This window comes from Pteronotus mesoamericanus, unplaced genomic scaffold (genome assembly GCF_021234165.1).
Source record: "Pteronotus mesoamericanus isolate MK-2021 breed Mesoamerican mustached bat unplaced genomic scaffold, CSHL_Meso_final contig_105, whole genome shotgun sequence".
NCBI lineage: Eukaryota > Metazoa > Chordata > Mammalia > Chiroptera > Mormoopidae > Pteronotus > Pteronotus mesoamericanus.
This window is the reverse complement of record NW_026555006.1, coordinates 16,338,199-16,350,779: the sequence shown is the minus strand read 5'-3', so window position 1 is coordinate 16,350,779 and position 12,581 is coordinate 16,338,199. Positions and strand designations below refer to the sequence as shown.

The window sequence follows — 12,581 nt, the reverse complement described above, 5'->3', positions numbered from 1 at the left end:
CTAGGTTAACAGACCTTTGAGATGCCAGAAGTCATACCCTCTGCAGGCACAGCCACCCTGAAGAAAGCACATAATCTTCTCACCCAACCCTTGTTTTGCTTTCTCCCACCTTCATGTAATCTTCTTTATGTCCCTTCTACAATTTCAAATGCATAAAAGAAACTGCAAAACTGTTATTCTCTAGAGCATTTGAGATCTTTATGTCCAGCATATGCCATTGTTTTCACTCAAACTCTTATAAAAATTCTCTACAGGTTTGGATCTTATTACATCGGCATAAACACAAACACATCCTCATGTGGGCCTGTGTGAGTGTCTCTGGATGTATATGCACAGAATTGCTCCATGACAGAGTGAATTTACACATTTCATTAAATATGGACATGCTGATCTCTAACATAGCCCATCAGTTGTACTCAAGAAAAGCTTCGAGAGCTCTCATTCCCCCCACAACGCTTTCTGTTTTCTGACTTTCTAATTTTTGTGAATCTGGTACATGTGAAGTGGTATTTAATTGTGGTTTTATTTTCATTTTCTGATTTCTTATGAGACTGAACTTCTCTTCATGCAGTACTAATCACCTGACTTTTTCCCCTTATGTGAATAGCCTGTTCATATACTTTGCTTATTTTTTCTGAGTTCCCCGTCTTCCCTCTGATTTGCAGGAATAGCTTTTATATTCTAGATCTTAATCATTTGTCAGTTTTCAACACTAAAAATATCTTGCTCCAGTCTTTCAGATCTCTGATAACATTATGATGTGTTTGTTGCACATAAATATTTACTTTGATGGAGGTAAATCTACCTATGGTTTGAGCATTTTGACTCTTGTTTATGAAACCCTTCCATCCTGGGGTCACAAAGGTACTCAACCACATTTTCACCTATTGACTTTTGGTTTTCCCTTTCACTTTCAAGTTTTTATCCAAATCTAGCTGAAAAGAATTTTTTAAGGAATAAATTTTATTATTTTTCCATAGAGTGAGTCATTTTTTCCAAATGCGATACCATTCCTAACACACACCAAGTTCTATGTATTATTGGGCCTGTGTCAGGTCAGTTTCTTCACCAGAACATACAGTTTATATTACTAGGCTTTGTAATGTCTGACTATTTGGTTTATAAACTCCCCTTCTCTGGAAAAGAAGAGAATTTTGCTCTTCTTTTTTCAAAATGGTCTTGGTTATTCATTTAACCTTATTCTTCCATGCAGCTTTTAGAATCAGTTTATCAGAGTCCCCAAATTCTGTTGTTGTTTTTACTGGACTTAAGCTAAATATATAGTTTAATTCAGGGAAAACTGATGCTGTTACAATGTTAAATGGTTCCATTCATAAATATGCTGTTTCATTGAAATTACTCCACTCCCCTTTTCTATCTTTCAATGGAGTTTTAAAAATTCTTCCTTAAAGTTTTCAAGAGTTTTTGTTAGATTAATTCCTAGACACTTTTTACTTTTAGCTTACTATATAAATGGCATCTTCTACTTTTTGAAAAGAATTTATTTATTTATTTTTTTAGAGAGAGGGTAAGGAAGAGAGAAAGAGAAGGAGAGAAACATTGATGTGGGAGAGAGACATCAGTCAGTTGCCTCTCACACTCTCTGGTTAGGGCAACCTAGGCATATGCCCTGACCAGGAATTGAATCAGGGAACTTTCTTTGTGGGACGATGCTCAACCAACTAAGTCACACTGGTCAGGGGTTATTTTTCTACTTTTTCTACTATTAATTTGTGTGTGTTATTCTTATTTCTGGCAAATCTGCTAAATTCTCTAATTAATTGTAATAATTTATCTCTTGCCCTCGTTGAATTTTCCATATCATAATCTTATTAGCTGAATACTTAAAATATCTGTCTTCCAATCTTTATATCAAACTCTTATTTCCTTTTATTGTTCTTATCTCATTGCTAATTTTAAAGAGATTGTGCCCATATATCTTTATTATGATAAAATACTATTTGCTGCATGTTTTTGGTAGAAAATCTTAAAAAAACTGAAAAGTTTTCTTTTATTCTTAGTTTTTATATAGGTTTTAAAACTAATACATCATTTACTAAAAATTATTTCTAACTACTTTTCTGCATCTGTTAAGAACATATCCTTTTTTTCTCTCCCAGTATTAATGTGATAGATTACATTGTTATATTTTTCCCATACTGCTCTATCTTTATATTCATAGGATCAACCCTGCCTCATAATTCTTCACTACATTTTGCAGAGACTTTAAAAAATACAGATAATTTTTTAGAGAAATTTTAAGTTTATAGCAAAATGAGCAGAAGGTTCAGAGATTTTCCATATATCCCCTGTTTCTCACACATATATAGTCTCTCCTACTATTGACATTCTGTAAGATTCTGGATAAACATTTTCAAGGGTTTCTTCCTTTTCATTTACTTTTTCTCTCTCACTGTGACTCCTTTTAAGTGGTCATTATAACCTCTCTTTCGGCTCTTTTAGTGTTTTAAGTTTTGTCATTTTTTTCAACTTCTTTCCCGTTTTTGATGACTTTTAGAAGAGTTTCTTATCCAGTCTTCCACACATTCAATCTTCTGACAAGTCCTTTCTGCTATCTAACTCATTGGCTCAGTTCTTTATTTCAACCATCTAGTCTTTCCATGTTGCCAGGAACCAGCGTGGATTCCCACGCCGCTCCTGATGTCTGCTGGGGCTTGTTCTCTCCCTCAGATCTCTGCGCACACTCACCTCTCTGTGACCTTTCAGAGCTATTCCTTTCACCTCAATCATTCAACTTCCCATCTCCATTTTTACTGAGAGCTTCTCAACAGAGTTATGAAGTTCAGAATATATTTGGAAAAGTGCCCATCTGAGAGACAGGTGGCCTGGTTTTTCTGTCCAGCTCTGTGACTAACTGAATGTATGATCTTGGCTAAGATACTTCACCTCCTGGGGCCTAAGTGTCTGACATCTGTGTGGGTCTGGTTATGACTCTAATGGCTTCTGATTCTTCTAGTTTCAAGCATTCTTGAGCACAGGGGCTGGACTGAAATGTGAAATATATTTTACTTGTTGGCTGTGGGTTTGGCACACTCAATTTTCATCAAATCCACAAAATCATTCTTGTGCTTCTTGATATGCCATTCTGTGGCAGGTGCCTTATATAAAAGTTGTCCCTACTTTTCTCAAAATCAACATAATTCTGCCTGTTGCACCATTATTTTTCTCTCCCTAAAAGGAAAGTTATCTACGTGAGTAGTGTGAACATATACTGAAAGAGAGGGAGACAAAATTATGGCACACCTTTTCTACAGATAATTCAGAATATGCGTGAGACAAGAGCCATCAAGGATGGGATTATGTGATTTGCCAATTTGCCCTCCATAGGTCAACCCTGAGCTGCACAACAGCTTGTATTGGATAGGTCAGGCTTGATCTTAGGTGATGCAGAAGGTTCTTGAGAATCCAAGATTTCCAGGGCCAGGACCCTCTTAGCCACAGCTCAGTTGTGCAGAGCTATTTCAGTGCCCCGCCTCACCTTCTCTACACGTTTATCCTTAATGGCTTCATCCTTACTTAACACTTGTATATTCTTAGAGGAAGAAGTGTTCCTTTAACTCTTTCTGTCACTGGATCCCATCATCTTCCATTTCCCCAAGGACTTCCCTCCATCAGTTATCCCCTCTCTTCCTTTATCTTCAACTCCTCCCTACCTCTGATCTACTCAGATTCCACATTAAAAAAACCATCAGGCCTGCACACCACACTCCCTCACCTGGCTAATACCAACTTGCCCCTCCATACCCTGTTCACATGCTGCCTCCTCTCCAAGCCCATACCTTGGTTTTTGTCTGTTCCTAGAGCTACCTGTGCATACCTCTAACCTTGCACTTATTATACCGTACTACAGCTTACTTGTTTATATGTCTGCCATCTCACTTGACTAAATATAAGTGGAGGACCTCAACAGTATTTCTTAACCTATTGCTGGATTGCAGTTGACTTAGTAGATGCTCAATAAAGGACTACTGAATGAATAAAGTAGAGGCCAACTCTAAAATAATGAATGTGTCATTTTGAGAAGTTACTATCAAATCTAAACTAAAAGCTTAGAATGGGCACAGAAAATTCATGAAACTTATATCTCCAAGGCTCACCTGCAGTGGAGTTTGAAGAAGTAAGATGTTCTGACATTGCATTTTAACAACACCAGGATACTAAACAGTGTTATGAGTACAATTTCCCCCACAGAATTCACTTTAAAAATTATATATGTGGTTCTTATATTTTTGAAGAAGAACTTTAAAAATATAAAAAGCACAAGGGAAGAAAAATCACCTATAATCCCATAGTACAATAATGACCTCTGTTAACATTTCCATATATATATTCCACTAAATTGTTTTTAATATTCAAAAAATATATACTCATTTAAATAGATATTTTAAGTGGCATCACCCCATATGCACTATTGAAAGCCTGCCTTTTTACTCATGTGCATTTTTCCATGGGAATACACACATAGCTACAACATCACTTTAGTGCTACTGTGGAATTAATGCTGGTGAGAGTCAGGATATATTAAAACAGTTCATCTCTATTATTTTATATTTAGGTAGTTTATGCTATTTCACTATAGTTTTTTCAACAAAACCTTTTTTGCCTGTATATTTTAAGCACTTATTATTTGCTGAGGATACAGTCCTAATGTTCAAATATCTTGGTAAAAAGATATGTTTATATTTAAAATTTGTTACATATGGCCAAATTGTTCTTTAGAAAATTGAACCAGTTTACACACCGACTAGCAGGGTACAAGAATACTTTTCTCCATACGCTCACCAACGTGAACTATACTAATTCTGCTTACTCTTTCTCAGGCTGATTTGGTCCTTCATGCTCTTTCAAAATTTGCTTCTCATTGATTGCTAATTAGGCTGAAATATTTTCAAATCTTATTGTTCTTTTTAAATCTATTAGCTGAGTTGTCTGTTCATATCCCCAATCTCTTATTAATTTAAAGAAGTTAGACAGACAATCCTCTTTTTGCCAAAAATGTGAGATATATGTATATATATATATATACTTTTCTTAAATTGCTATTTATACACCTGAAACGAATATAAAATAATACTGAATGTAAACTATAATTCAAAAAATAATATTTTTTTAATTTTAAAAAAATAAAGGAAAAAATCTATCAAAATGTTAACATTTGTTAGATCTGAAAGTGGAAACATGGTTTTATTATGTTACTCCCTGAAAAAAATCGCTACATTTTTAAAGTTTTATTTTTGGTGTTTTAAAAAGATTTTAATTTTACTGTGCAGAAAGAGTAAGGTTTTTCCTGCACAGTTAGTCCATTTTTCCTTCAGGTTTCTGCCTTAGGTACCTGTCCCACATGAGCAGAGATTACCAGTTGCCTACCAGATGCCCTCTTTTCTTCCTCTTTAGCAAGGCAACACTGCTGCCTGAAATATATTTCTGTGACTCCTTTGCAGCTGGGTCTGGCCCGGTGACGAATTAGAGTCAATGAGTACAAAGTGTGTTGTGTGGCCTGGGACGAAGCTCCTCAAGAGTGAGGGGTGAGCCTTTCTCTCTTTCTTCTGTTCTGCTGCCTAGATGGAAAGAGCTAGAGCTCCGGCAGCCATCCTGGACCATTTCCATCTTGAGGATGAAAGCCAGCTTGGCAGAAGGAACAGAAAGGAGCCTGGAGTCCTGATGATGTCACAAAGCTGTCACACCAGCCCTGGGCGGTTTACCTCTGACTTCTTTAATGTGTGAGAGTAAATAAATCACCATAGTCAGGCCTCTGGTAAGAGCAACTATTACGCCTAAGAGCAATTCCTAACTCATATATCGACACAAGGTTATGTCAATATTTACTTGTATTCTCCTCTAGTTATTTTCATTACTTTATTATTTCTATGTTTATAGATATGTGACTGAAATGATACATAACCAAGATTTAACAGTGTATATAGAGTAATCATGTTATAGCAGAACCTTCTCCAAAACGATGATTGCTAGACTCTCATGTAGATAAAATTATTACACTGAATTTTAAGGAAGGATGTAATTAGAATTTTATTCTATGAGGCAATTTTGGAAAAAGTTAGGCCTTTTTATAGCACGGATCTTGAGGAATAGCATTAGCATCCATTTTCTTGACTAATTATAAGCTTTTATCCAGAGAAGTTAGTTTTCAGAGAATGCAACCATAAAATGTGTGTAGCTGTTCGGGAGGTTTTCAATGTAGATAATTGAATACATATCTAAATTTGTAGAATAAAGAGCTTTAGTATAGAAACATTTTACAATAGTTTCATTACAGCCAGAATATCATTTTAATACCATTGGTTTTAAAATGTTTTCACTATCAGTGTAAAATGTTTTCTTCTAGAATTTGACAGCACATTCTATTCTTGCTTCTGGAATAATTTACCAGATATTAGTGTTCAAGTTAATGTAACTAATGTTTCCTTAACTAACATTTATTAAGTATCTGCTATGTATTAGTTTTTGTACTTAATCTTATGGTGACCTGCAAAGTAAATGATGTAATCCCTGCTTTAAGGAGTGGGAAAGTGAAGCTCAGAGGTGTGTTAATTCAGTTGTCCAAGGCCACTCATAATCTGAGAGGAAAAGACAGCCCCTGCACGCTGTTGACTCTAAAATCTAAATTCAAGTGCTAGTCATGCCAGGCCCTGAGCTGAGCCTGTGGAAGATAAGAGATGAGTAAGACAGTTTCCCACAGATAATATAAAAGATAAGTTGGTACTTACCTGCCCCACACAGGTCCGTTATGTTAATACGAGTGGGCAGGGAACTGCCCTTTGAGTTAGCTGCAGACACTGCCACAGCCCAGTTCTTCGTTCTGGGAATGACCCAGGTCCAGGAGGTATGTTCTGTGATGTTCTGTAGTGTGGCTTTCTCCCCTGCCGCCTCCAGCAAAGTCACCTGGTAGTGGAGGATTTTTCCTCTTGCCTCCGATACACTCAGATTCTGCAACAAAACACATCCACTTACTGTGTCTGCTCAGACAAGGCCACTGGATGCTCTATGCCTGGACCTCATAGCCCCCTACAGCAGGCGGCTACATCTGAGTGACCTTTCTATTTATACCTTCTCTTCTTCTCTTCTGTACACTTTATGCTTCTGCCCACCCACACTATTTAGAGAAAAATATCACTTAACATGTTTTAAGGCTAATTCTTAGAAATGCATTGATTTGCCTTTCTTGCTTCCAAGTCAAACTTAATAGTAGAAAATTCAGTTACATCCAATGGAACAAGAATAGAATCTGAACCCAGAAGACCTGGGTTTGAGTTCTAGCTCTACCAATCACTAGCTGTTGGCCCAGGGCAAGGCACTCAGCTCCTCTGAACCCCCTTTCTAAATTTGTGACATATCCCTTGCCACACACGTGTAACTTTTTAAATAGAAAGTGCAGTACTGCTTATGAAATCAAAACAGGATTTTCAAGAACTAAACTAGTAAATCCATACTTGGTGAATTGGATTAGCCATCTGTGCTAGGAAACTAAGACACTGTTTATAAATGTGTGCCTAACCAGTTTTTGGAACTGCAAACATTCCAGTTGAGATCATTTGGGAACAATCCCAGAAAGTAAGCAGAAAACTAATTATTTGTATTGTAACCCTGTCTGGATAAGGACCATGGGAAACAGAAGCCATGAAAATGGATAGCTGCCAAGGTCAGCATTAGCAGTGCCCGTTCATGCCTACTGCAGAGAGGGGAAGGCTTAGCTCACCAGATTCAAGCGTTACAGTTTTCTTGGCAAAGCTATTCCTTCCATGGGGTATGGGATTGCCTCAAGCTGATGAGAGACACACCTTAAAATTGTCATATACACTTTTCTCTGATTCCCTACTCCCAAAGCAATTGTTTAATAAGCTGGTTTCCTATATACGTTATCTGTCAGGAGAGGCTGGGCTAACCAGAACATCTGGTTCACTTAAAATTTGTGTTTTTCACTTTAAGTGAGTAAATTGCCCCTCTGATTTTAATTTGGCTTCTGAAATAATCAGCATACTGAGAAAGAATGTTCCTATCTGCTGACTCAAGCCTTCTGGTTTGCCCAACAGCTGTATTTTTCACAATAAATTAATCATGAACATCCAGCTTTTTATTATATTTTAGTCTCTAAGAGCTTGATTAATGCAGGTGCTGTCCTACATAGGACACATCCTCTCTGGACCCACAAGGCCCAAGACAGGATCTTAAACCATGGTCAATACACCAGGTAAATACCATATTCCTGAGGACCCTTTTGGGTACACATTCAGCCTTCCCCTAGAAGCCATCTTTATGTACTGGCAAGAACCAAAAAAATGTATGTCATTCCAAATGTCCATCGTAGCTGTTCTCATAGGCCTGTTGTATGAATTAAAATGAGTGCTCTTGAAATTGTGGTGTTCTAAACTTATTAATAAACATGCCCTTTGTCATAGAGGAAAAAAACAGGATAAATTAAAACAAAAGCCTCAGCTACCTCTCACTCTGTCCTTCCTTATCCATTTCCTCTGGAAGTCTAGTGGTAGGACTACTATCCCACTCCCAGCCCATGCATCCCCACACTAAGGCACCCCTCATAGTTAACCAAGTTCACCAAGCTCTCCATTCTTGCCACGAACACAAGAGGCTTCAGTCCCACTCTGACAAATAAGCAAACAGAGCTCTAACTGGGAAAACACCTTGCAGATCAGCCTTTATTGTATCTCTCTTTCATTGTCCTTCATGGCTCCCTCAGCAAGCTTACTCAATCCTATGGTAAAGTGCTGAAAGAAGGGGGAAATGTCAAGTCATCTTAGATCCAACGAACTTGCCTAGTGACTGCTATGAAAATCTAGCTGATTACAGTGATCCAGTACACAGAGGTGTGGATCTGAAAGATGAGTGATGGTTCCTAGAATTGAAAATATCAATGAGAAGGTGAGGTTGAGGTTGAGGTAGTTAGATAAATAAATATGGTATCCCGTGAGTTATGCTCATATAAAATGCCAAGCTCAAGTTTTGGGATAAAGGTTACCCTTTTTCAGATAATTGATCTCCTTAACAAAATTCAAAAACTGGCCTAACTTGTTCAACAGAGTCCTTGGAACAAAAAATTCAATGAGCCAATGGGAAAAAAAGTATTTATCCTGCTGAGCTGGTAGCAACTGGAGCAATAGAAAGTCATATAATTAGCTTGTTTTTTTTAAAAAAAATAGCAACATAAAGTGTGCAAAAAATGTATATTACCCATTACCCCTGAATTACACTTGGCCCTGATGGAAGGGAATATCATCACAGAACAGGAAGGGATTCTACAGATTAACAACTATTTCACCATTTCCTTTTATCAATGGGGAAACTAAGCCCCAGGGAGAGGAAGTGACTTGCGTAAGCCATTCAAGGGATGGATGGATGGAGGAGGTGAGAGTGGAATCCTGGGCTCCTGAGTTCTAGACTAGTGACCCTTCTAATCTGATGTCTGCTCCATATACTGGCAAGCCTGAGACAACGAATGGGTAAGTATGGGCCACCATGTTTTATAGCTGGACTCTCTAGTCACCCTTCTGCCCAAAGTTGCAGATCAGCTTCTCTAATTGTGAGGCTGCGGTACATTCTGACATAGGGCATCAACAGTGGACATGCTGTCAGGAATTCGGGGAAGGTGGAGATCCAGAATTCTTTTTTTCCAAAGACAATGGCCCTGAGTCACAAGGAGAAAAGCTGTGAACCCAGAACTGTGACCTGCAGAGCCAGCTGAGTCTTTCCAGATGAACTTATTTTTGTTTCAGTATTTATTTTGGTGAGTGATAAGGGAGAAACTATCACTTATTGGACCATACCATGAGTCAGGAGCTTTACATCCTTTGCTCCATTTAGATCTTGTAACTCCCCACTCTAATGAGGGTGCTGAAGCTTGGAGCAGTTAAGAAACTGATCAAGTAGTCACCACAAGAGAGTGATGTGAGATTTTAGTGCACCCCCTGGTGGATGTGGAAGAGGAAGGAATGCCTGCGCCATTTCTGGCATCCCTGGGAGTGTCTGCAAGACCTGGTACTTCTTGTACCTTCTTCTTCTTCTTTTAAAAAAAAAAATCCTAACTGGAGGACATTTTTTTCATTGCTTTTTAGAGAGAAAGGAAGGGAGAGAGGAAGGGGAGAGAAAGCAACTTTGATATGAGAGAGAAAAGCATCGACTGGTTGCCACCCGTATGTGCCCCGGGCCAGAAATTGTATACATCTAGACTGGGGATCAAACCGGCAACCTAGGTGTATGCCCCAGCCAGGAATTGAACCTGCAACCTTTCAGTTATGGGACGACACCCCAACCAAGTCACACTGGCCAGGGCTTCTTATACCTCCTTGGGCAATGCTGAAGCTGATCTCAAGCCAGTGTCTCTATTGTCACTGTCACCTTCTCCTATTGGTAAGAGTAAGCTCAAAAAGGAAAAGCTGTCCTACTGCCTCTCTCTTTCAGTTTTCTTTCTGCTTTATCCAGTGGGAAGTGATTTAAAGTAGTAAATTGAGCCTCTCGGACTTAGGTTTGTCTGAGGAACAAAGAGTGAACAGCTTCCTCATAAACCTATTACAGGAGTTCTGCTGCCTGAAAAGGCAGCGTCAAAAATAACTCCATGCATGTAATCCATGACAGGACAAAATCTAACATGTCAGAATTCAGGGCTGCTGTTTTTTGTTTTGTTTCATTTTAAAATATATTAGAGGAAGCCTATTTCTGTGGATTTAGAAATCATTTCTTAAGACTTAAAAAACTACTTGAGGATTTGTTGTTGTTTTGGGCAGATCCTTTGCTTTTTTGCTACACCACATAGCAGCTGGGTGACCTTGGGCAAGTTATTTTACTTCTCTGAGGTTCAATTTTCTGATGTGTTAAAATGAGGACAATTCTATGACAGCATAGGCTTATTGGAGGATGCAATGGGCTAAGAGAAGTGAACTGTTTTAAAGAGTGCTTGGTGCATGACAGCTGTTAAGACACTGGGTAAGTTTCCCTCTCTCACTTATTCTAATATAAAAATCATAATTGGCACTTTTCACACCATAGTTGTATGACTCTTCTGTCAATCTCTGGAGAGCCAAGCCATTGTGACGTGGCTTACACCACAGCTTTATAAGGAAGCCTCATTAATGTCATACAGTTGGTTACAAAGAACATTATAATTTGTGGCTTAAAGTCTGAGTACCTTGACTTCAGAACTCATGACTACCTTCAGCAACCCTAGTCCAGGTAAAGGAGGGTCTCAAAGACATCTCCCATCTGGAAATTTTCAAAATCACTCTGTTGAAATGATTTATCTATGCATCTATATTCCCACTAGCCCATTAGCTCATCTTTACATGCTGGGTCATGCAGCATATTTGCTTCCTAACCATGGCTTAGAAAGTCCTTTTCACAATTCTCATTAATCTATAAGTAAAAATACTATTATTTATTGTTGGGAAACGCCCTGTCTGGTTTCAGGAACTGTAACCCTGCTGACAGGCTGGAGGGCCCCAAGGCTGGAAATAATCAGGGAGGCCTTGGAGAAACAGGTCCCTGAGGAGACATAACCTGTGCCCCCTGGCAGGGGTGTAGCTTCTGCCTCTGCTTTGCCCTGTGATGATCTGTAATCCATGACAGGTAAGTTATCTCATGCAGAGATGACAACCTAAGACAGATATCTGCTGGTATGGGAGGCAGACAAGAAATGGGGGGGCATGGAGAAAGGGCACAAAGGCCCGCACCCCTCAGCTCGGCTTGGCCATGGCCGGAGTCCTCATTCTGTCTGAAAGAAGGCTCCTTGTCTCTTGGCGGCTCCCTCCCCTAACCTCGCTCAGGCTCTAAACAATACCTGAGACAGTCCTAAACCAGATCTGGCAGTTCCCAGGGAAATCAGGCCTAAAAGTAAATTCTTTAAAGTGTGCTTTGTTCTTCCCTCAAAAGCTCTAGCCAGCTCATGCTGGGAAGGAAATTTACATTATTCACAGACCCTAACCCTATACCTTTAGGCACTCTTTTGTTTAACACTGAGTGCCTCTCAGACCCATGTAAATAGGTGTGTTCCTGCCGTTTGTTTTCTTCAAAGCATCACCCAGTCTCTGTGAACATTAACATATGGATATAATGAGATACCCTGTGCATTCCTGTTACCAAGCCCCACTGAAAACCTTTTCAATAAAAGCCTTTGGAAAAAGGGGCTGGGGGGCTTCTTGACTAAGAGGGAAGTGCCCATGTCCCCTCTCCTGGCAAACAGAGAAGTGTTTGCGATGACTCTTATTCCCCCCATCTGTGACACCCCCAGGACAGGCGCTGAGGGATTCAGAGCCCTGCTCCTGTCTCAGCTGGCCCTGGGTGGTAACGCTCAGATCCCAGAGCACTGTGCTCCCTGGGATGCACTCTGTCCCTCCACATTATAACTTATTTTACTTTTGAGGGAAATAAGGCACAGAGAGGGTAAGCACCTTGCTCAAGAACACATAGCCATTAAGTGGTAAAGCTAGGACCTGAACTCAGGTAGCATAGCTCTATCTAGAGGGTGAGCTCTTAACTGCTGTGATGCTAGCACTGAGTAGACATTCCCCAGGTGCTGTGCTACACTGAAATGATTT

The 12,581-nt window shown here is 39.2% G+C and overlaps 1 protein-coding gene across 3 annotated transcripts in view; it reads right to left on the bottom strand.

Annotated features, from left to right (window-relative positions):
* IL12RB2 (interleukin 12 receptor subunit beta 2) overlaps positions 1-12,581 on the bottom strand; it is a 65,590-nt gene that overhangs the window by 22,552 nt on the left and 30,457 nt on the right. For all 3 annotated transcript variants that reach the window (XM_054574453.1, XM_054574464.1, XM_054574473.1), the window contains exon 8: positions 6,747-6,966. In XM_054574453.1, the coding sequence (XP_054430428.1) occupies positions 6,747-6,966 (220 nt within the window). The remainder of the gene's footprint in view (positions 1-6,746; positions 6,967-12,581) is intronic.